Source organism: Podarcis pityusensis, assembly GCF_964106645.2.
Source record: "Podarcis pityusensis genome assembly, chromosome: 15".
In the NCBI taxonomy this organism is placed as follows: domain Eukaryota; kingdom Metazoa; phylum Chordata; class Lepidosauria; order Squamata; family Lacertidae; genus Podarcis; species Podarcis pityusensis.
In genome coordinates, this window is record NC_138040.1 from 44,398,311 (window position 1) to 44,422,483 (window position 24,173).

Here is a 24,173-nt window from a genome sequence, read left to right on the forward strand (position 1 = left end):
AACTGGGGACATTCTGCCGTCCTCTGCTCTTCCACGGAACCACAACTGCTTCCCTCAAAAGAAGTGCTCAGCCCTCACCATCCTGAGTACAAGCTCCCAGGAGATTGATGATGTTCTTGTGCTTGCCAATAATCTTCATCATCTCCATCTCAGAGATCAAGTCCGACAGATCTTTTTCCGTGGCGTCGGCTGAGGAAGAAAAAGACATTGGTGCTGGCAGGTCGAGATTAAGAGTGGCTCAAAAAGGAATCAGCAGCTAAGGCTCATGGGCACCGCCCCCCCCAAAAGTAGTGCCTGGCCCTTTGATAGTGACAAAGGAGAGAAAAGGGGCCATGTGATAAAGGTGTCAGCAAACTGGAACATGGCCAGGAAAGCAAAGCGGAAGGGTTTGGGTATGTTTAGCTTAGAGATAAGAGATGGTGAAGGTGATTTGATATCCATCCTCAGATATTTGAAGGGGGAAAGAAGATGGGGAGAAAATTTGTTTTCAGTCACTCTAATGGGTAGGACATGAACCAATGAGTTCAAATGACAGGAAAACAGGATTTATACAAAACCTTAGGAAGAATGGTATGAGCTATTTGGAGCAGGCTGCCTTGGAAGATCTCAGCAGTTTTTAAGTAGAGGTCGGATGGAGGCTATCAGGGATGCTGCAGTAGAGGGTTTTCAATACTGATAGGGGGTCTGAATATAAGACCAGCTCTGAAGTCCCTCCCAACTGTATGATTCTACTGTCCCTCTCCATGCCTTTCTCAAGATGCGTGGCCCTGAAGGAAAAGCAAGCGCGGGATCCATAGGCCAAGTGGGGAGCATCTCAGGCGAGAGCACCCCTGAAGCGAAGCAGCTGTGGACTTGGGCAGCTGCTCCCTTGGAGGGGAGCACACTGGGAGCCCCACACCAGAGCAGGATATAAATGGAACACCAATTGAGTAATTCTAAAATGTAGCTGCCAACCAGAGAGTTCAGAGGAATGGAAACATGGCTTGTGGAAGCTTCAGAACACATTTCTCTTCTATGATATCATAATTTGGATAGATACATAAACCTCTTGGCCAGCAGGCACATATAAAGAAATATATTTTTAAAAAACCTGGAGTGGTGGCAAGCAGAGCCATGATGTCTTAGTTGGTGATATTGCTACATACAGAAATGTTTTTATGCATTTTCTTTCTTTTCTCTCTCTCATTTAAAAAAACTTTTTATTTACTTATTCCGAAGGGAACAAATAAACATCATTAAGCTGGCCTCAACGGCAAAAATATTCTATCCATCTTGATTTAACTGTTTAATTAATATAGGTGTAGAACTTAATCATCAGTCTTGTTTGGATACCTATTTGGACACAGGATTGCCTATGTGAATGCATTTTCTTTCAACTGAACTAGAGAGTCTTGCCGTTATCCTGTTCATATGTAACACAAAGCAAAACCATGGCTTGGCAGAAGCAGGCAGGTGCTCAGGGAGGAAATCAAAACTACTTTGCTCCTCCTCAGACCCTGCAGTGAGCTAAGGTATGGTTTGGCTTAGCATGTGGTCTGGACCTAGGCTTATAGTCTGCCTTGTTCCAGACAAGTCATGAGTTTGCTCCTTGTGGTTTGTCTGGACACATTCCAGGCAAACAAAAGCACTTAAGGAGGAGGCAGCAAAGTGGGGCGTGTGCCCTGGAGGACTCCATTTGGCCCCTGGGTCTAAGTTTCCCCCCATCCCTGCTCTTAAGGAAGGGATGGGATCATTCACTGCCCTTTTTGGTACAAGCTATGAAACCCATTTTGGGACATGCCAGTCACCTGATATTGCAATCATCAACGGATGAACATAACAAATGTGAACAGATGAAAATATTTCCAAAAGTTAAAAACGCAGACTTAAGCCCCTCAATGGCAGAAAGTCAGCTGTTGTTCTTCAAGAGGCCCTTGGAACAAAGGACACATGCAGGTCTTTTGGAAGGAAACATGGAGCTGCCTGAAGAGAAGCTGCAGGAAAGCCACTACTTACATTTTAGCATCTTCACTGCCACTTTGGTCACTCGGTTTGGCTTGTCTTTGTCCAGCCCGATGGCCTCAGCAAGCACCACCTGCCCAAAACAGCCTTCCCCCAAAGGTTTGCCCAGAATCAGCCTAGAGGAGAGCAAGAGAAAGGAGGTGATGGCAGGGAGGCTGGCCCTCTTCAGCTCAAATGCACAGCTCCAAGTCCTCACTTGCCTTGGCTCAACACCCAACAGAAATTTCTTTCTTCTTGTAGATGGTTCTGGCTTTGACAATCTGGACCTACAGTGGCACCTCTGGTTACGAACTTAATTCGCTCCAGAGGTCCGTTCTTAACCTGAAACTGTTCTTAACTAGAGGTGTACTTTCACTAATGGGGCCTCTTGCTGCCACTGTGCCGCCAGCGCATGATTTCCGTTCTCATCCTGGGGCAAAGTTCTCAACTCGAGGTAACTCTTCCAGGTTAGTGGAGTTTGTAACCTGAAACATTTGTAACCTGAGGCGTTTGTAAATCGAGGTACCACTGTAATAATTTGTGGTTGGGATGGAATTTTACCCTTCAGACGCAGCTGTAAGTGGTATTTTTGCGTTCTGATAATGAAAATGTTGAAGAGTGGCAAGATATTGCAGTTTTCCAGTTTTCTGGAAAACCTGTGGTTGTAAGATGGGATGGGGGACTTGTGGCCTCGTTATCCCTGACCGCTGGCCATGCTGGCTGGAGTTGATGGACTTGGGAGTCCAATGTCTGTCAGGTCACATGTTCCCCATCCCTGGACTACAATGAAAGTTCAGAATTGAACAGTTCAGGTACTGACTCCACTTAAAATGGGGAAAGAATAACTTAGTAATTCTACCTTCCTTAAGCACAAGTTAAGCAATTGTTTATAAGAGCTTGTTAATACAAATCAGCAGTTAACTGGTAAAACTTTTGCAGGACTTTACAACTTTAGGCTACAGGGAAGGGATACATGCCTGAATGCTCCCTTCTAAAAACAACCTACCATGCACACCCAAAACTATCATGCCAGGGGGAAGGTTTCAGCCTAGTGTTTTCTCTGATATACTGTTTTTCTGTGTGTAGAGTTTTTTGTTTTTGTTTTACATGCTAAAGTCAGCCTGTTTGTTTTTACAGTTCTAGGCAGGCAGCAGCCAAAACAGGAGGTTAATCATATCCCTGGTGAGACACACCTGCTCATTCGAACCAGTTGTAAAGTGATTCCGAATTACATTAGCAGCACATGATCTTGCTAGTTGCCCTACAGTGGTACCTCGGGTTAAGTACTTAATTCGTTCTGGAGGTCCGTTCTTAACCTGAAACTGTTCTTAACCTGAAGCACCACTTTAGCTAATGGGGCCTCCTGCTGCCGCCGGAGCCCGATTTCTGTTCTCATCCTAAAGCAAAGTTCTTAACCCGAGGTACTATTTCTGGGTTAGCGGAGTCTGTAACCTGAAGCGTCTGTAACCCGAGGTACCACTGTATATCACATCAAAAGAAGGGCCAAACCAGATGAGACTTTAAGAGATACATTATTTGGCCTCCTGTCCCTTTAAATCAGGGATGGGAAACCTTTTTCAGACTGAGGACCACCTTCTCATCTGGGCAATTTTCTCAGGATCAGAGGAAAAGTGGGCAAAGCAAGAAATGTGCATGTTACCTCTGTAGAGCAGGCTAGTTTCAACACACACTCGCACAACCCTCTCTATCCTCCAGCCAGGAACCAAGAGGCATGGTCAGAGTTCAAAGGCACATTGGAGCCAGGAAAAAGCACCAATGGGGGTATGAAGTAGGGCTGGGGAGGGTCTGGGGAGGCAGGTTGTGGCTGAAGTAGCATGGCCTGGAGAGACTTGAGGGCCAGGGAGGTTTCCCACCCCTGCTTGGAATTGTGGGTGAGAAGCCCTCCCTCATCCTGGTTCCAAAGTACTTTGTTATCAATAGATAAATGGGAATCTGCTACACTTTCTGTGGAATAATATTCTGTCTCCAACAATGGTGAGAGATGCTACCACTTTCATAGTATCTGCAATTCTCTGCCTTGTTTTGAAATACAACATTACTAGAGCTTTTCTCGCTCTGCTTCTGAAATTTCTGGAAAGTTGCAGAAATCTCCTTTGTGCAGGGGAAATGGGTTTCCTGCTCACCTCTCCCCAGAGGACCAAAACACCAAGTCATGAGCACTGGCCTTTTCCAACTGAAAAAAGAGAACGGACCCCCCAATGAAAAAAGAGAACGGACCCCAAGCCAACAAACACAATAACTTCTTCCCCACCAGTATCTGAGGGCACAGAGTAGAAAAGGTGTCAGACATCCCTGCTTGGCTGAGGAAGAGTAGAGTTTGTTACCTGTCTCTGGGAAGCTCCCAACGGGGGTCTTCTGGCAGCTCGTATTCAGAGACACCTGCCAGCATTGGGATCCCACTGGAGGAAAGCCGTGAGGGGCGCACAAGCATCACACCAGAGTTCATGGAAGAACTTGAATCAGCTGATACCTGCAGTGGGAAGAGTGGAAGTTACCTTCGGCAAAAAGACCCCATGACTTCAGCTCTGGTAGGGAGAAGAGTTGCTCACCTCCAAGGAGACTATATTTATCTGTCCTGGGACCTGGGTCCTTGCTGCTGTAAACAAACTTTGCTCACCCAGGGCTTGCAAAAGTACCACAAAATCATAGAATATAGAGTTGGAAGGGACTCCAAGGGTCACCTAGTCCAACCACCTGCAATGCTGGAATCTGAATATATATGACTGAAAGCCATCCAACCTCTGCTTAAAAACCTCCAAGGAAGGAGAGTCCACAACCTCCTGAGGGAGTCTGTTCCACTGTCAAGCTGCTCTTACTGTCAGAGTGTTTAGTTGGAATCTCCTTTCTTGTAACTTCTTGGTTCCATGTGACAGCCCTTTAGAGATTTGAAGATGGCTATCCTGTCACCTCTCAGTGTCCTCTTTTGCCAGCTAAGCATAATCAGCTCCCTCAACTATTCCTCATCAGGCTTGGTTTCCAGACCCCTGAGCCTCTTGGTTGTCCTCCTCTGCACACCTTCCAGCTTGTCAATATCCTCCATAAACTGTGGTGCCTAGAACTGGACACAGGACTCCAGGTGGACCAAAGCAGAATAGTATGGGAATATTACCTCACAGCCCTACCCAGTCCCTGCCATCCTCCTATGGCCATGTCAAAATTCAGAGAGCCCAGTCATCAGGGCTCCCCTGCATTTTGTAATCCGCACTGTGGAAATGCTGAATTTTGTATTCAGCATCCAGAAAATTTTGAGCTAACTTTTCAAAACAAGCTGCTAGGCATTATGGTTTCAATGGCTGGGGGAGGGGTATATGCAAATCTAATGTAATTTGCATTACATTATACTGGCTACAGGATTCCGTTTTCCATGGCACAGAACCTAGGTTTGTTTTTACTTTTGTTACATGATGAGGTCAGGATTGCAACAGCTGCATGCAGTTTATTAAAAGTGTGATGTAAATTACTATAGTAACAATTATGACTATGCCCTCTTTTCTCTGCTCCTGCCTCAAAGAAGCAGATCTTGGTTGCTACTGCACTTGCCTCACTCGTGACCTCTCTTTCTCACAACCAGCACGGTTGGGTCTTCTGGCCCAGACACATGGCAAACGAAGAATGAGGAAGTCACCAGAAGACCAGATACTCTAACGCTGTTTAGATGCAGGGTAGCCTACATACCACGTCTCATGGATCAACCTGCGTAATTCAGACCACAGCAGGTTCTGCTGCAGAAATGGGCCAGCACACAGGTAGTTCTGGGTGCCTCAAGGGAGAATGGGTTTCCCCACGCCTCTCTTTCCAGCAGCCCTTGCCTCCTCCTCCTCCACTCCTTGGTTCTGCTGATGAGCTACCTTGCTCCCACATTGTGGCTGGGAGAAGGACTTGGAAAGAGGCCAGGGTATGTCATTTGCACATTGTTCTTGTCTTTCTGACCCCCAGGAACTGCAGTTGAGCCTCCTAGGAGCCAGAACAGATAGCAGAACTCTCTGCTATTAGCTTGCACATTTGTAACCCGCCAAACTTAACACAGCCTACCAGTCTACTGCTTGACAACCATTTTAATGTTGCAGTTTCTAATGGGCAGCAAAACAGAGATTTAAATCTGGGCCCTGGTGGGCTGTAGCGACAGAGAATTCCTCTTGGTGGGTCACAAGTTCTGCAGGCCTCCCTTGACCTCATCTGGAGTGCCTTAAGCCACAGCATGCCCAGCTCTGATCTATGCTGACCATACTAGGCAAGCAGTTGTGTCACAGGCATCACCTGCTTCTCTGTTTCCCCTGAGGACAACGGCAGGGACTCTACAGCCCCCTTCTGATGTGACTGGACTCCAATTCTCATTAGACTCCCAAGCAGCATGGCCAACGGGTCTGGGTTGATGGGGGTTGTAGTCGTGTTCCCCAACACTGCCCTAGGGAGTTCATCCACATCAGGAATAGCCAACCTGGTGCTTTCCAGATGTTGCTGGGCTACCAGACCAATGGCCATGTTTGCTGGTGCTGATGTGAGTTGGAATCAAGCCACACCTGGAGGGCCACAGGTTGTCAACCCCTGAATTAGACCTAGCGAGCTTTGCTCAGAATGGAGGCAAGGCTCTTGTGGGAAGGGGGGTAGGAGATAATCAAACCCCCCATCTACTTTCTGTTACCTGTCTGCGCAAGGGGATGCTCTTGGCCAGCTTATGCACAGCCAGCTGGCTGTTGAAGTCCGACTTCTTTGTGGTGCTCTTCATCTTGTATATGATGACGGTCACAATCATGCAGGAGATGAGGAAGCCCCCTGTGCAGTAAATGATGATCTCCAGGTACAGAGAGGAGGCCATCATAGCTGGCTTGTCTTCAATAGCTGGATTGGTGCAAAGAAAGAATCAGCACACTAGGCACTCATTCAGCAGCAACTAAAAACACCACCATAAAAAACCACCACTACGGGGGTCAAGGAGATAGAGAAAAGTGGAGAGAAAAAGCAGCTTTACTTAACTTCTAAAGGTGCCAGGTGTTGTCTGCCCTCACTTCTTGTGGCAGCCAGATGTGCCCCCCAAATAATGCAGAAGAGAAATGGATGTGCGAGCTGAAGCAGGAAGAAGGGCATGCCAGTGCCTTTTTGCAAGCAGCCACTTCTGCAGCCCCCACCCTGGCTTCTAAAAATAGACAAACTCTAGGCAAAAGGGGGATCCCAAACCAAAGCACCCTCATGAGTTCGCTTCTCTAGGATCCCAGTCTCTTATGGGACAGAATCCAGCATGGACCACATGGAATTCAGCATCCCTAGTAGATTCCTAGCACTTCCTGCAGACAAGCATTGACTTCATTGTTTAGAACTAAACATGATGAAGGTGCTCTATGAACAAAATCTCCTTATGTATTAAAGATTATCCTTTTTAAGGGCACCTGAGACCAAGCAGCCAACATGTGTCAGCCAGAGAGGAAGCAGCTGCAGGGAGTTTGCCTTGTCACTCCCTCCCAGAAAGAACAGCAAAAGAACCCTGCATCTAATCATCAGTGCCTGAGCTTGCTTTTTGCCTCGTCTTCGTCAATCCATTTTTCCTTTTGTTTTGTGTCTTTTAGACTGCAAGTCTGGGAGAATGGACGGACTTATTACTGAGCACTGTAAGCTGCTTTGGGTTATCTTTTCCAGCTGCAGAGCTGAGTAGCTAGTCCTAATAAGTGTAGACCCACTGAACTTAATGGAAATTACTTAGGTTCATTCATTTCAGTGGGTGTATGGGGTGTTAGGGGAGGGGAAGTACCTCCAGTGAGAGACATGCCATGCTCCTTCTGGGGTAGTTTGTCTTACCATTGATCCCCACCCTGCTCTCACTCAGCTCTCACCTGCGGCTCCTAGAAGCTGTCAGCATGCAACAGCGGCCACAATCCAAGAACAGCTGCAACTGACTGGTCAAACCAAGTGAGGATGCTCAATGGGTCTCAAACCCTCGGGGAGTCAGGGTCTTCCCCTGCATGCAAAGACAGGCACTGGCAGATTGAGCAGATGATACCAAGAGTGGGTCCAACAGTCAAGAAGGCGGTTTCTGCCCATGCTATAAAGGGAAGTGAGGGGCAGATGGCTTATCAACCTGGGAAGAAGGAACACTCTGATATCCTAAGCCTCCAGCGCCTTGCAGAATATCTTCAGGAGAAGAAAAGGCTCAGGAGTAAACCGTACACAAATTCAGAGTGGAGTCCCTAAGACGGTTGGATGGCGCCTTGTACGCCACTTTCTGGCAATTCCTGCAGCCACGCTGGTGCCAAACATCTTGCTCTGCCTTCCATTGGACACCATCGGCAAGGCCTTTTACATTTACAAATGTAAATGCTAAATTCACTGTTCTGCTTATTTTTGTCTTCAACTCTGCCTCCACACTAGAATGTGGCCCAGAAAGAATGTGACCCTTGGGCTGAAAAAGGTTCCCCAACCTCATCCAATTGGGTGAATATAATTGGGAGAATAAAAATGGTCTTTATACTCCTCCTCAAGAGAAAGGCCGAGGAAACTGGAAGCAGCAAAGAAGGGGCTCTCATGGGTGTATCTACTTCTTCTAGCCTTTGCCAACTGGGTCCCCTCCAGATGTTTTGGAGGATAGTTTCCATCTGCCTCAAGCAACACAACTGGTGGGAACAGAAGCCCAAAGTTTCTGGAGGATACCTGGGTGGCAAAGGCTGGCTTGCATGTTAACGGAGGCCAGAGAATTCTGGGGCTACAGGTGTGCTCCAAATAAGAAATTTCATGGAGTGGCAAGTGGGAGTCAAAACAGAACATGTGCAAAATGAGTGCTTGTGTGTGTGTGTTGCTGAACTCTGTGATTTCCCAACCTATTTCTTTGTAAAAGCCAAGGAGTGTTGAGGACCACATCACAGCTGCCTGCCAAACCTTTCAGAACTACATGAGTAATGCTTGCAGGAGATAAGTCAAATGTGTCGGATTCTGTTGTTTGCTCTGTTGAACCATCTCTTGCAGGTTTTGCCCAGAAACGTTCTCAGCAGGCCTGTCAAGTACAAAGCACTTTCACCTGGGGTCTTCCTAGTTGTATCAGCATCAGCTTAATGCTTGTTTGCAAAGAGAGAACTCTTAGTGAGAAAGTGCAAAGCCTGTGTCAAGGCCAGAAACATTTTTCTGAACTTGTTTTGGAGAGGGCATTGGAGCTGCAATTTGAAGAGAAAGAGATGAAAAAAGGATGTTCCCTCCCTCACTTTAGTCCTCCCACTCTTAGAAAAAACAATAAGCAACAGAGAGAAGATGGATAGAGCATGTTGTTGGAAGGAAACGGCTGCCATCTTGCCCTGTTCAGATCACAGGGCTCTGAGTGGAAACAGGCTTGACAAGGAAAACAAAAGACTGATAACACAGAAAGTTTTTTTCCTTGTAGGTGTACAAATAGCACATGACCTCAAAAACTTTCTGAAGTTGAACATTACCAGTTCTTGCCAGCCAGCTTTTGATGGCTGAAAAATGAGCCCTGCATCAACCAGGCAGGGTGGAACAGGAGCCCACAAAACAGCAGTTTATGCAAAGTAGAATCCAAAAGAGAATGCAGGAAGAATAGCAGAGACTTCAAATTAAGCAAAGGCCAGATTCCATTCCCTTTCAAGGCAAGGCCACCAAGAAAACAAAGCCATATTCGGGATCTTATGGGAAAGCAAGCAGATATTGGGGAGCCCATTTCCTAGTCTCAGTTCTTGGGGGACTGGAATCCAGAGTGTGCTCATTTTATCACAGCCACCTCACAGAGAGATGAATCCAGCTAAGAAAAGGGCCATCTTCACCCAAGCTCTCCAAGGCTTGTGCATGATTTATTTTATCCCCCTTTTTGCAGTAACCCACAAGCAATATGGGTTTGAAGGCCCCTCTACAGACTTCCTGTCACCAGGAGGAAAAATAGCCACCTATCAGTGTGGGGGTGTCTGCCTGCGTGAGCTACATCGGTTTTCTTTGCATAAATGTATGGATATAAGGGGAAGCTACCCTAAGATAGCTAGTTGCACAAGCCTTCGGTTCTACAACTGGAACATCATCATAGTGAGACTCCTGTGTCAACTGTAAAGTTTTGAACATTTCCAAAACATAGACAAATCAATTGCCAGACCACACTCAAGTCCCAGGAATGAGTAAGTAGAAGCTCCGTGAAAACGTGTGTGAGAGGAGGAGCTGCACCCCCAATTTTCAGCACCATCAAATAAGCCTACTCTGGTGGATCCACAAGTACCCAGTTATACTGACTGCAGTCCAATAGCTGCCTTTTGACCCCACTTTAAAATTGAAAATCTGGGCTGGGAGTGAGGTCCAAAGAGGAGGCTGTATATATGGAGACCTGTATCCGACACTGAAAACCTGGAATCCCAAAACACCTAGCTCTGCTACCCCTAACTGCAGTATGTGGGTGGTCTATGATCTCCCCCAATGCATCCACATAGGTCCACTGGGCACAGGTGGGGTTCTGTTTTAGCACTCCTTGCTGAGAAGGCAGCAAAGTGCATGGAGAGACTGATCTTGCCCAAGAGAATGGAACCAGCTCTGTCAGAACACCTGGACCTCACTTCTGGTTAAGCCCAAACTGGAAATTCACCATGCCTTGGTCAGCAAGAGCCACCAGATGTGGAGATGGACCATCCCAATTCTGCAGAGAAGGAAAATGGGACCACAATAGGGCAGATGGCTCACTGACTATCACACCAGGGATATCTCAATTGTTGCTAAGCAACCCTTCCTCTAGGAAGGAACCAATTTGTGGGACGACTCTGCCATCTTGGGGGTGGCTCTTGCAGACCACAGCGTGCTCATCTCCATGCATAGAAGAGGACAGCAAGGAGGCAGAGAAAGGAACAGAACCAGTATATACCTTCCAGAACCGTCAACCATGCAGAGTGGTGGGAGATCCCAATAGAATTACCCGCCAAACATGTATACTGCCCAGCATCCTCAAAGGAGACATTCCTTAAGTGAAGGACTTCCATTTCTTTGTCTGTTGTGTTAACACCAGCCGTCTAGAAAGGGGAAAAAATGGAAGCAAAGGGGGAGAGAGAAAGAAAAAAAAAGGAAAATAGGACGAGCAAACATAAGACCCCTTTAGGAACCAAGGTGCAGGAGGAGGAAGAGGGAAGGGGTAACATGCCCCCCAAGACCTCCTAAGGAACACAGACACCACTGCAGACGTATTGCAACAGAGAGCCTTAGGACAACCTCCGATCCAGGCTGACCTAAAGAGGCAATGTTAAAACAACAACCCTTCACCAAACTGAATTTCCCTGCCCATCTGACATGCTGGCGATGGGCCACATGGAAAAACTAACCTTAGGTGGGGGGAAGAACCAGCTTAGTTTCATGGGATGGGAAGAGGAATAATGGTGGAAGGGAGATGGGAAGACAAGAAAAGGAAAGGGAGCAAGGTCTGGGTCAAGAAGTGACAGAGCACTAGGGGGAGAGGCCATGCTCCTGTACACAGTCATGAAAAAGAAATTACCTTTTTTATTTTGCCAGGGAGAGCAAGGGTACTCCAAGAACCCAAAATCAGATATGCAAAAAACTCAGGTTTCCAGACTTTAATTGGTAGGTCAATTAATTGGTGACAGCCAGTTTAAAATTGGCAGGACTGCACAATTAAATGGTATGGACATGCATTTTATGTGGCTTTGATTTTGCTGTCTCAAAAGCACACCTATATTTAGATTTTTACAATACTAAAATCAATGTAATTAGCTGGTTACCTATCAGGCGATCAGAGCAATTTCTCTGGCAGCCTTTGTAAGAAAAATACAGAGAAGCCAATGCAATTAAGTTCAGCTTGATGTTTCAGCAAAAGAATCTGGGGGATGTTTCCTTATATTGGCTGAATTAATATAGATAGAAAGTTAAGAAAGCTCAAAGAAGGGAATGATCTGTTAAAATGAGGAACGGGGAAGGGCATGAAACTAAACTGACCAGCCCCTTCTGAGGATTTTTCCATGGCTTACTGCACCAGAAACAGAGAAGAAACAGGAGAGCCACAAGAGTTTGGTTTTCCCACCACGAAGGACTGGCCATCCAAGCAAGAGCCCCAAAGTGGCGTTCTCCCCGTTTACCTTCAGCCATGGGTCTGGTGACGGTCAGCCACGCAGACTGGTTAGCCTCACCAATATAATTGGAAACCTTACAAACATACTCCCCACTCTCAGCCTCTGTCACATTATACAGGGTCAGCACCTCCGCATCGGAGCTATTAATTCCCGAGCTCTAGAACAAGACCAACAACACAGGAGTCACTCAATGGCCAACGGAAGGGCACGTCGCTCCATGATCAACAGCAACAATCAAGTGGGCATCTCCCTGTGGGGGGAGGTGGGGGGAACTCAAGCTCTCTGCCCATCCTGCCCCCTCTCGCTGCAAGGATATCTCCTGGGGGCACAAACTGCACCCCTCTCACATCTAAAGGAGCAGCAGTACTTAATAGCTGTATGGCAGGGCCAAGTTCATCAGATGCTAGAACCTGGAGAACTTGCTAACTGCTTTACAGTTCAAAAAACCCTCCAAACCAAGCCTTTTTACTTATTAATTTTTAGCATATATAAAAAACCAGTATACCATTTATGTCATAGAATAAGACATGTTTTAGATACATCATAAAAAGTAAACAAACATGAAAGCCACAATACTCTTTTGTTGGGCATACTAACCGCTAGCTTGTAATTAAAAGTACTTTAAACTATTTTATAATATCATTTTGGTGGCATTCAAAGTAGCTTAAATGAGGTTTTATTCATGCATAAAAATCTCTGTCTTAACACTCACATTTTGGTCCTGTTTGCTGGGATAAATTGGTTTCAAAAGCAATGCACTAACCCCCATTTTTCTACCCAATTCTCCTCTTTAAGGTGCTTAGCATTCCTTCAATAAACCTACTATAAAGTGTTTAAAAGGCACAGATGTCTCTTGATGATCAGGTTTTAGCATCACAACCAGGTTAGACTCTGCTCACTGTCAGAAGCCCAAGGCATGGGATCTGAGCTTTTGCACAGCTATAAATAGCAGAGCAAGCACATGAGGCAAATATGAGTTGTGGCAACATATTGTGGGATGCTCTCCCCAGGGAAGTTCGCCTGGTGCCTTCATTGTACACCTTCAGGTGCCAGGCAAAAACACTCCTCTTTAACCAGCCCTTTGGCTGACTGACATTCAATGCCCTTTTAAAATGTGTTATTGGGTTGTCCTTGTTTTTATTTTGATTATGTATTTTGTGATTTTATATTGTGATTTTATCCTGTGAACTGCCCTGAGACCTGGGGGTGTAGGGCGGTATGCAATTTAAAAAAACAAACTCGCTGAAGGCTATGAATTAAATTCTGAACCCATCCTCCACAGCACCAGCAGAACCATATCTGCTCTCTTTATATTTGGAGAAGTTACTGGTGTGCCACCAGTTCTTCCCCAGCCTTATGGTAACTTCATGTAACAGTAAACAGCGCCACATAAGACTCACATCCTCCTCCCTATGGGGGATTGTAAAACTTCAGGAAGGACTTTTGCTCCCATTTTTAGTTAATGCCAGCTTCTTGTTCCATCTGAAGCAGGGATAGTGTTTTAACTCTATTATAGCTTCATAACTCAAAATTTGAAGTTGCATTGTTTTAAAACCACAGTGAGAGCTAAACCATAAATCCTGGTTCAGGCGAAACAACAACCTGGAGTTAACTACAAGCAGAAGCTTTCAAGTTAATCTTCCTGGCCGCATGGTTGGGGAAGAGGGAACTGCAGGTGGGAGGCTAGGCCTCTTCACTTGGGGCTAAAGCATGCTTAGGCGTTGTGTCTGAATGAGGTCAGCTGGTCCTGTGCTGTGCTATGGCATCCCAGCCGTACTCCTTTGGTTGGGAATGGCCAAATTCAGCACCCTCCCACAGCTATTTTTCTTTTGCATGCTTTGCTGTAGAAATCTCACAATGGGGAACTTGGACCCAGACTGAGCTGGCTTGACTTAGTCTGGCTGATCAACCAATTGGAAATAGATTATCCTGCAGCATCAATTTAGAATGGTCTTGTCCCTTGCTTGTAGCCACCTTACATGTCTCCCTCCCAAGGCAGTGGAAACAAGCCCCATGTTAACAAAAATGTCACCCATCACTTGAGATAGTGGGGTTTTCTTTTACCTTCAAGACCTGCACATAAGGCAAGTTATTTGGCCCAATCTTGCTCCCATTGACCTCAATGTGCTTCAACCACTGGATGTGGGGCTGAGGGTCACTGTAGACTTTGCAAACAAATTCAACGTTGCTACCCAGGGAGACGGTCTTGTTAGCCGGGAGCCCAGCTTGTAATATAGGCCGGTGAGGTGACCTCTCTGGAAAAGACACAGAAGAGAATGGTTTCAGGCAAACTGGAAAAGGAGAGAGATGAAGACCCACTTGCCTATTTATTTAAAACATTTATATACTGTCTTCCAACCAGACGGTTTCCAGGCGGTTTTTTTTTAAAGTAAAGCAACAAGAACATCAATGATAACTAACACAAAAAACAGTCCGTAAGACCAGCAACTGAAATAGCAGTTTACAATGAAACTCAAACTTTAAGAAGCCCAGGACAGCAAAAAGGTGTTTGTCTGGCACTGGAAACATTACAAAATTGGCGCCCTGTGAGCCTCGCTAGGGAGGCGCAAGCAGGGGGCCAATACAGGGAAGGCCCCTTCCCTGGTCACTACCCGCCGTACCTCAGATGGTGCTTACTTGGACTGGATTGGATTTGATATCCCGCCTTTCACTCCCTTTAAGGAGTCTCAAAGCAGCTCACATTCTCCTTTCCCTTCCTCCCCCACAACAAACACTCTGTGAGGTAAGTGGGGCTGAGAGACTTCAAAGAAGTGTGTCTGGCCCAAGGTCACCCAGCAGTTGCATGTGGAGGAGCGGAGACTCGAACCCGGTTCCCCAGATTACGAGACTACCGCTCTTAACCACTACACCACACTGGCTCTCTACTTCCTTCCAAACACCCCAATTTAATATGTTTGAACTCCAACAACCCTCAGTTATTCATAAAAGCATTTCTATACAGCCGTATCATAAAATATTGGGGTGGTGTTAAAACATAAAACACAATTTTAAAAAAATATTTAAAAATATCAAAATACAGATAATCATTAAGTAAAAACTGAACAGCTGCCAAGGCTTGGAACAGAAAGGTCTTGGTGAGACTCTTGGAAGTGAAAAGCAAGGCTGCCTGCTGGATCCTTGCTAGAAGAGTGTTCCACACCATGGGACTGGAAGCACAAAATGCCCAGCTTCTGGCTGAGAGCAGTCAGCTCTGTGTAAACACCAGCCTCAGTTTACCAGCCTGCATCCAGCCCATCAGTGCCTCCAAGCCCTGGGCTAACATCTCAAGCACCTCTTCTGATTCAGATGGAGCAGACTGGACAAATGTCACTCCAATGGCCACAAAACACTCAAGAGCTGGAATAGCCTTGCTGAATGATCATGTCTATGTGGTTGGAGGGTTTGATGGAACAGCACATCTCTCCTCTGTGGAGGCGTATAACATTTGCACAGACTCGTGGACAACTGTGACCAGCATGACAACCCCCCGCTGTGATGTGGGAGCAGCAGTCCTGAGGGTCAGCTTTATGCCATAGCAGGGTACGATGGGAACCTGTTTCTGAGCAGCATTGAGTGCTATAACCCTATCATTGGCAGCTGGGGTGACATCACTGGGAACCCAAGGGTGTGATGCTGGTGTTTGTGTGCTGCGTGAGAAGTGACCTTAGGAGGAAGGCCTTGCAAGAGCTCTTCTGTGGAACAAAGAGACGATGGGAGAAAGTACTGGCTCCCTTGCAGCCATGCTCTTGTAGATGTGGATGCAGTGACCATTGCTATCTGGCCTGTGCTGCAGACCTTCAGGCTCATTTTCAAAGCTACTGATTCCATTCAAAAAAACCAATCCACACACAAGGCACTTTGAACTGAAAACAGAGAAATCACATGCTCATGTAATGATAACCCTGTGAAAGTGAGTTGCCTAGAGCAGTACAGATGTCTGTGCCTCTGGCCTGCTGCATCTCCAGAGCATCGGCACACACAAGGAAGTTTGAGCATGGCACCAACGGTTTGTGCCTGAATGTTTCCATGTACCAAATATGCTGCAGTGCAGACTTACTGTTAGTGAGCATTGTGTGGGCACATGGTATTTGTTTTTGGAAGCTTTTTACGTCCTGCACAGACTTGCCCATGGTACTGGGTAGAAGAGCCAGAAACCCAGGCTGATACAGGCAACTGATAAAGACTCTGTGTGTTGGTGTAAGCAATCTGGCCTTCCACCATAACGGAAAAGAGGGCAGTGGAGACTATAGCTTGCTGGAATATTCAGTCTTATCTGCCGGGAAGAAAGGCAAGCAGACAGGCAGAAAATAATGAATTTCATGTTTTTAACAATTTTACCTGAAGAGAGGGTGTGTGTTCTAGTACCTGTGAAGAAGAACCTGTTTACATCTGCCATCTAAGCCAAGTTTTTTTAGTGTTAGTGGAGCAGTAAAGTAGCAAATCTTGACATATTGGAGGGAAAGAATATACCGTATTTTTTGCTCTATAAGACTCACTTTTTCTCTCCTAAAAAGTAAGGGGAAATGTGTGTGCGTCTTATGGAGCGAATGCAGGCTGCGTAGCTATTCCAGAAGCCAGAACAGCAAGAGGGATTGCTGATTTCACTACGCAGCGATCCCTCTTGCTCTTCTGGCTTCTGAGATTCAGAATATTTTTTTTCCTGTTCTCCTCCTCCAAAAACTAGGTGCGTCTTGTGGTCTGGTGCGTCTTATAGAGCGAAAAATATGGTATATTGTGCTCTGGAAGGCGTGCATCTGCCCAGGCCACTTAGGCTGCATTGCAAATGTCCCTCCAATCTCCACACATCACTGAACATCTCTTCTCAACCCCACACTGGTCTCAGGCCTTCTGCATGAGCACTGTCAGCACAAGTTGTCTTACACACAGTTTTTATTTTCTTGTGCTTCTGCTTTAGCACCAAAGTAGGAGCATGATACAGTGGTGCCTCCCAAGACGAAATTAATCCGTTCTGCGAGTTTCTTCATCTTGCGGATTTTTTTGTCTTGCGAAGCACGGATGCACCCTGGTACTGTATTATAATGGGATAGCGGGCAAAGCACAAAGCGGGTCGCTCCCCAGCAGGTGGAATTTCCCCAGCCTGGAGGATCTGTTGCCGGGAAGTGGCAAAGACACCCCCTCCCACCTCCCCACGAAAACAGCCCTCCTTCCTCTGTCGCCAAGCCTTGCCGCGTCTTCGCTCCGCCAAACCGCGTCCCACATCAAAGCCCCAGCTCGCTCCTCTTCCTCTCTCTCCACGAGGTGCCAAAGGAAGTTCGAGCCCAGGAACCGAGGGCGGACGCACGAAGCACCCGGTGCGGACTCTCCCTTGCTCCCCCCGTTACCTTGCGCCACGCCGCCGGGCTCCCCACAGTCTCGGCAGCTGCTCCCGGCTTCTTCCCACCCCCGCAAAGGCGCCTTCGCGGCGGCCCAAGCACAGTGGATGCCTCCTCCTCCTCCTCCTTTGTCCCGCCTCCTCCTGCCTTCGCGCAGTTAGGGCAAAATGGAGCAGCCACGTGGGGAGGGGGAGAGAGAGAGAGAGGCTGAGGCGGCGGTGGCGCAGAGACCCAGCCAGATCCGCTGGATCCCAGCCCACCTGCCTCCTCTGTGCCCTCTCCAGAAGAGGATCCCTCTGGAAAAGGTAGGTCGCTCCTTCGCTCGCTCCCTGCCAGCCCAGTTCCTGCTTCAAAAGGAAACAAACTCGCAAGACGTTTCATCTTGCGAAGCAAGCCCATAGGGAAATTCGTCTTACGAAGCACCTCAAAAACCGCAAAACCCTTTCGTCTTGCGGGTTTTTCGTCTTCCGAGGCATTCGTCTTGCGGGGCACCACTGTACAGTGGTACCTGGGGGTTACATACGCTTCAGGTTACAGACTCCGCTAACCCAGAAATAGTACCTCGGGTTAAGAACTTTGCTTCAGGATGAGAACAGAAATTGTGCTCCGGTGACGCGGCGGCAGCAGGAGGCCCCATTAGCTGAAGTGGTGCTTCAGGTTAAGAACAGTTTCAGGTTAAGAACGGACCTCCGGAATGAATTAAGTACTTAACCCGAGGTACCACTGTATTTTGTTAAGAGCACACTAATGTTTACACTGCATTGTCGTTTTACCTACTGTCATTTCTCTCCAGACCCAATTACAACAACAAGGGTTTTAAAAAGTCCTCTTTCACATAAACTGGAACATTTGCTCAAGGCATCTCTTTCGTGGCATATTTATGATTCTCCTTACGTATTTTAATTACCCCCTCTGGTGTGTTATGCAGCTTGTACTAGATATGTGAATTCATACCACATTGCTGAAATGGACATCTGAGCCTGTGGATAATGCACCTGCAACCCCTCACGGATGTGCCCTAAACATTCAGCATGATCTCTCTCTCTCCCCCATGACCCTCTGAGCCTCTTCCTGTGCCACACAGCTCTACTGGAAGCCAAGGGGTGAATGTATTTATTTGCTGGTTGATACTGGTACGTAGGCTGAGACCCTATCTGCCTGCAGACTGCCTCGCCAGAGTGGTGCATGCTCTGGACTCCCGCTTGGACTACTGCAATGCACTCTACGTGGGGCTCCCTTTGAAGGTGACCCAGAAACTGCAACTAATCCAGAATGCGGCAGCTAGACTGGTGACTGGGAGCGGCCACCGAGACCATATAAGACCTACATTGGCTCCCAGTACGTTTCCGAGCACAATTCAGAGTGTTGGTGCTGACCTTTAAAGCCCTAAACGGCCTCAGTCCAGTATACCCGAAGGAGCGTCTCCGCCCCCATCATTCTACCCAGACACTGAGGTCCAGCTCTGAGGGCCTTCTGGCGGTTCCCTCACTGCGAGAAGCCAAGTTACAGGGAACCAGGCAGAGGGCCTTCTCGGTAGTGGCGCCCTCCCTGTGGAACGCCCTCCCACCAGATGTCAAAGAGAACAACAACTACCAGACTTTTAGAACACATCTGAAGGTAGCCCTGTTTAGGGAAGCTTTTAATGTTTGATATTTTACAGTATTTTAATATTTTTTTGGAAGCCGCCCAGAGTGGCTGGGGAAGCCCAGCCAGATGGGCGGTGTATAAATAATAAATTATTATTATTATTATTATTATTATTATTATTATTACTACTACTACTACTACTACTATTACTGACTCCTTGATTTGGGGATATTATAGCATGGGATAATGATGCATTTTCGAACAACACCGAGTTTATAAGTTCTGTCCTATCACATCAGTGTTTGTGATTAATTTCTCATGTATTTTTTTAATAAAAGTATCTCTGGTACATGGGGGGAGGGGCGGAGATGGAGCAGCGAGATGGAGCTGGGAGTCACCTGCCTACCAAGGACGCTTCTCTCCAGATCTCCTGGAATCTGCTGCAAGAGGCTTCACACAAGATGATGTTGAATAGCCTGGTGGGCAATCCAGACCCCCCTTGGTCTGCAGTGGGGCAGCCTGGCCTCGCTCCCCGGTCCTGCGGGGATGCTGCCTTCCCATGGAGGGGGCAATAGCTTCCATTCACATTGGAGTGGGAGAAACAGGGACTGCTCTGTAAAAAGTGTTCGCCCTGCCTGGTTCAAGAAAGATGTGAAGCAATCAAGTGAGCATGAACAACTAGTCAGGTGCAGATCAGAAGTTGGACCCAAACTTCCCAGAAACAAAGAGAATTAGGCTGGCAGGCCTGGAACTGAAAGCCCCCGCCGCGCCTGTGAACCTCGCATCTTCACTTGTGATGTGACAAAGCAGGGATTAAGAAGTTATTTCCCCCTCGACGTTGCAAGAGGCTGGAGCCAAGATTTTCTTCTACTTCATCCTAGTCAGTCACTTATTAAAAACACAAAGGGCCTGCTTCCTCCTCTAATCCCTCTAGCTAAGGACTGGGCCCTCCTATATCCTAAAACCATATTCCACTTCCTGAAGCAAACATCACAGGACCAGCCCTCTCTCTGCCAAAGGCTGTTCTTGCCTGGATTTAAGGAGCATCTTTTCTGTGGTGCTTTATAGGGTTTCCTGACCCAGAAAGGAAACAGACCTTGCCATGCCCTCAGCCCACAGCCCTGGAGAGAGGATCAGAGCCAGAGTCGGCCTCTTCTGCACTTAAGAGGCCTGTGCCAAAGGGGCTAAGATCACACCTTTCCCCATGGAAAAAATTCAAGATATATCTTCAAAAATACTGCAACATAAAAGAATGTTAGAAAGAGGCTGGAAAAAGAATATTAGGTCGTTTTGGCAGATAAGACATAATGGATTTAGTAAAAATGAAGTATAGAAAGTGAGGATAGAGGAGGATTAATTATATTATTGAATGTTAAAATAAGTAAATGAAAAGAAGGCTAGAAGGATTTGCTGGAAATACGATTTAAACTAGAATACAAAGCGGGGAGGTGAGAGGAGGTCAAGGAAATAAGTAAAAGGAAAAAAGGTTGTAAAGGTTTAATTTGATTTTTGTTTTATTTTATTGTAATGTATTTTTGTATTTTCTGTTGAGTTTTTCTTATTGTCTGTTTTTTGTTATATGTTTATTCTATTTTGTATGGTTGTCTCTTTTTCTTTGTAATTCTAAAATTGGAATAAATATCTTAAAAAAAAAAAAAAAGATCACACCTTTCCCCTTTAACCATCTTATTCAATCCATTTTCCAAAATGCAAAGCATAACATTAACTGTACGCAGGAAACAGACATCAAGTAAAACATTAACAATTAAGAAACAGATGGACAAGCTAAAAATACTGTAAATGAAATCACATAATTAGAAGATCAAACTTGCAGCAAACTTGCCACACAAACTTACGTTTCAAAAGATCTACGCACAAACAATACATTGTGAGATGGTACTGACATAGCAATGATTTGTTTGGCATAGATATAATTACAAATATATGCAAGCTCCTTATTCTTTTATTTAATATTTATTTTGTTACATTCTCTATATATGCTGTACATTGTTTAGCTGTACTTGTTTGCTAATTTTTGGTGGCCTATTGCCGTCTAGGTCTTCTTTCCTTGTATTGAGAATTCCAATAATAATAATATTAATAATGTGTTGTTGTTTTTTAAAAAAGATGTAGGCGATGCAGTTAAACGGTTGGGGAGTATTTTGCTGTTCAGCTTGGGAAAAGAAGGGAGATCAAATATTGGAGAAAGGGTTGCTGCTGCTTTAGATCACAACCTTATGTCCCCTGTTAAGAAGATTAGGAAGAACTTTAAAAGTCCCTTGGTTTCACATTCTTAAACCACTAACATAGTTGAGAGCCCCAAGCTCAGACTCAATAATCATATTATACAGGAACTGAGCCCGTTTATCCAGTTTTAGGAACAGTTTTGACAATACTACTTCCTTGTCTTTGTGTGTCTTATCAGAACTTACACTGTCTTAACTGGTCTTATGTTTTTAACTGGGTGTGTTTTGTTTTGGAAACTTTCTGTACAGTATACACAATTTCATAAAAACTTTTGTCCTTTTGTCCCCCTGGTGGTGTGCATGGGGCTGGGGGTCACAGAGGCACCCCTGGGCAGTCCACAGGCACCATGGTCTCCCTTTCCGGTGAAGAACCCTCTGCCATCTGGGCTCAGCTGACCCAGGTTACAGCTTGGAAAGGGCACTGCAGAAGGTTCTGACAGTTCTTAACACCATTTGACCCAGAAAAAATCCACGTCAGATGCAGGCAAATAAAAGAATGAATAAGCGCCACAGTTGTTTCTTTGGAGGCTGTCTTACAATACCCTAAAAAGGCAGCTCTGACACTTGGAATTGAGTTGGGGTATAGAGAAGGAAGGAGGCCGCGATGGTGGGATTCGTAAGCAGCAAACAACCAGGCGGCAGAGGAGGGGGTTGTTAAAGCAACAATCTCTGTGGGGCGGTTAAGGGTAAGAAATAAATAGAAGTTCCCAGGTTTAGTTCCCAGCATCTCCAGGTTGGGGCTGGGAGAGAATCCTGCCTGAAATCCCGGAGAGCCACTTCCGCCCAGTGAGATGGACGTCTGTCTGTGGAAGCGCAGCCCTGGGCGTCTGCCCCAGAGCCCAACCCTAAAGACACCCCCGCAGGAACAGCGTGACTGTCCAAGCAGCTTATCCCTGGATGGCCCAGCTGAAAGCCATCATTTTTTGAGAGCAGCCCAGAGAATTTAGGCTATATGACTATAAAGATACAGCAAATGAATGAATTAATGAATGAAACAAGTAAGCTTGTTTCTGGTTCAGGGGCCAGAGTCCTTGGTGGCCCTTCCTGTAGTCACACATCCCAGGCCACCTCTTCTGGCCAACGGGCCCCCAATTGCACTTGAGAGCACCATGAAGCAACATCCGTCAAAGGCAGCAAAGGTGAAGTGGGCAGGTGAAGTTCTTGTCACGAAACTGGGGTTTGGGTTTGGGGGTGGCTAGCTATTCATCAAAGGTCAAAGGTCAGACAAACCTAATGAGGGCATAGCTGATTAACAAAGGGCCTGCCAGTGTGGGGAGTGAGCATTCACAACCCCCTTTGTTCCCCCTTGCAGACTATTCCCTTCAGTTTGCTCAGTGTAATCAAATTAAATTGCATTTTTAATGGTTCATTTAGTGGCATTTAGAGCAACTCCACAAGTGGAACGGCAGAGATCAGCCTGCCTGGGTTGGGAATTAAGGCTAATAAGGAGATTAATTGGGGAGGGTGGCAAGGAGGAGAGAGAGTTTCCGTCTGGCCTCTAAAATTATCGTAAGTGAAAAATGAAGTACAGCTTCATGCTTGGGCTGCACAGCCAGCTGCCTGAGCCCACTCGGTGCACACCTCAGGACAGCCAGTCTGAACAAAGAGACAATTCAGAGCCAAAAAACAAAATTCACCCAACCACTGTCTCCTATCCCCTCCTGACACTGAGCCACATACATCCGGCTACTTGCAGAGAATTCCTGCCTACACAATCTTTGCGTGTACCAAGGAGCAAAGGAAGTGGAAGCAACTCAACCCTGCCCCCTTGGTCCTGCTGCTGCATTTTCCTGGGGGGAAAGCTGTACACCGAGAGACTGGGTAACACAACCCCCACCCCAATGGTGAAGCACACAAGGAATGTTTCTCTCCACCCCACCATTCCAACTCTCCATGCTGTAAAAAAACAAAGGCATCAGAACATCCGGGCAACCTGATATGTATTAAAAATAACATCTGTAGCCGCATAATTTGTAACATAGCACAGGCAAAGAAGTGATGAGACACCGGAAATAAAGCAGGCTTGGATGATTTTTCCACTCCTGATTTTCTACAGCAAACCAAAAGCCAACCTTGATTAGAAAAAAGTACCCTGAACACGTCCAGTTTCACATTTTAAACTCATGTAACTCATCATGGTTTTGCTCGCTTCCTGCCTTGGGCCAGTCACCAAAACTTAACCAAAACTACTTCATATGGCTTATGCGAAGCTCCAGAGGAGAGATAAAATGGCTGCAAGAAGGACTTTGTGCTTGCATTACAGGCATCAAATGTTGCTTCCTTGTAATGCCTCTTTGTAAAGAGACATTTTTCCCACCCTCCAAATTTGTCTCCATTGAGGCTCTGACCAATGTGGCATCATTACTGTGTTACTGCACTCTGACTTCTGAACAGAGATAAACTCTCTAGGAAAGCAATTTATAACTAACCCCTCGGATTCCACACTCCTTCCAGCCTCCCATTTCCCTTCCTTTGTCCAGGTCTCCTTACCAACAACGTCAAGCTGGTAGGTATGGTTTAGGGTTCCGTACTTGTTCTCCACAATGCAGGTGTAGTTGCCTTTATCTGATGGCACAACCGAGTCCATGATGATGCTCCAGGTGGCATGACGGACCTGTGGGGAAACAGACACAGGCTGATCAGGAAGGTTACCTGCTGATTGACGGCTGAGGCGGAGGGAGCAATGGCTCTGTCCCCTTGGGCCTTTTCATCTCAGGAGCAGGGCCAAAGGTCTTGCCTGCTCCTGTGCTGCATGTTCTAGGCTGCACATAATTGCTGTTCGAGGTCATGTCCCCCCCCCCTTGCTATAGAGAGTAATTGCTGCCAGCTGCTGGGCTGACAACAGAGCCGGCTACATCTGGAAACTGGGATGATGGACAAGTGGGACAAGTTTCGATGGCCAGTACAAGAACCGGTCTTGGAATTCCTCCAGCTGCTCTCCCAGATTTCACTGTGCCCAAGTC

General features: G+C 46.5%; 1 protein-coding gene across 3 annotated transcripts in view; it reads right to left on the bottom strand.

Moving 5' to 3' along the window:
* Positions 1-24,173, bottom strand: part of FGFR1 (fibroblast growth factor receptor 1) — a 110,033-nt gene that overhangs the window by 16,422 nt on the left and 69,438 nt on the right. For 2 of the 3 annotated variants that reach the window (XM_080982373.1, XM_080982374.1), the window contains 7 exons: positions 23,701-23,824; positions 14,109-14,299; positions 10,832-10,976; positions 6,644-6,840; positions 4,326-4,471; positions 1,996-2,117; positions 79-189 (listed from right to left, as the gene is read on the bottom strand). In XM_080982373.1, the coding sequence (XP_080838499.1) occupies positions 79-189; positions 1,996-2,117; positions 4,326-4,471; positions 6,644-6,840; positions 10,832-10,976; positions 14,109-14,299; positions 23,701-23,824 (1,036 nt within the window). Of the gene's footprint in view, positions 1-78; positions 190-1,995; positions 2,118-4,325; positions 4,472-6,643; positions 6,841-10,831; positions 10,977-12,050; positions 12,202-14,108; positions 14,300-23,700; positions 23,825-24,173 lie in introns of all 3 variants that reach the window. The other variant, XM_080982372.1, reaches the window with a different exon arrangement.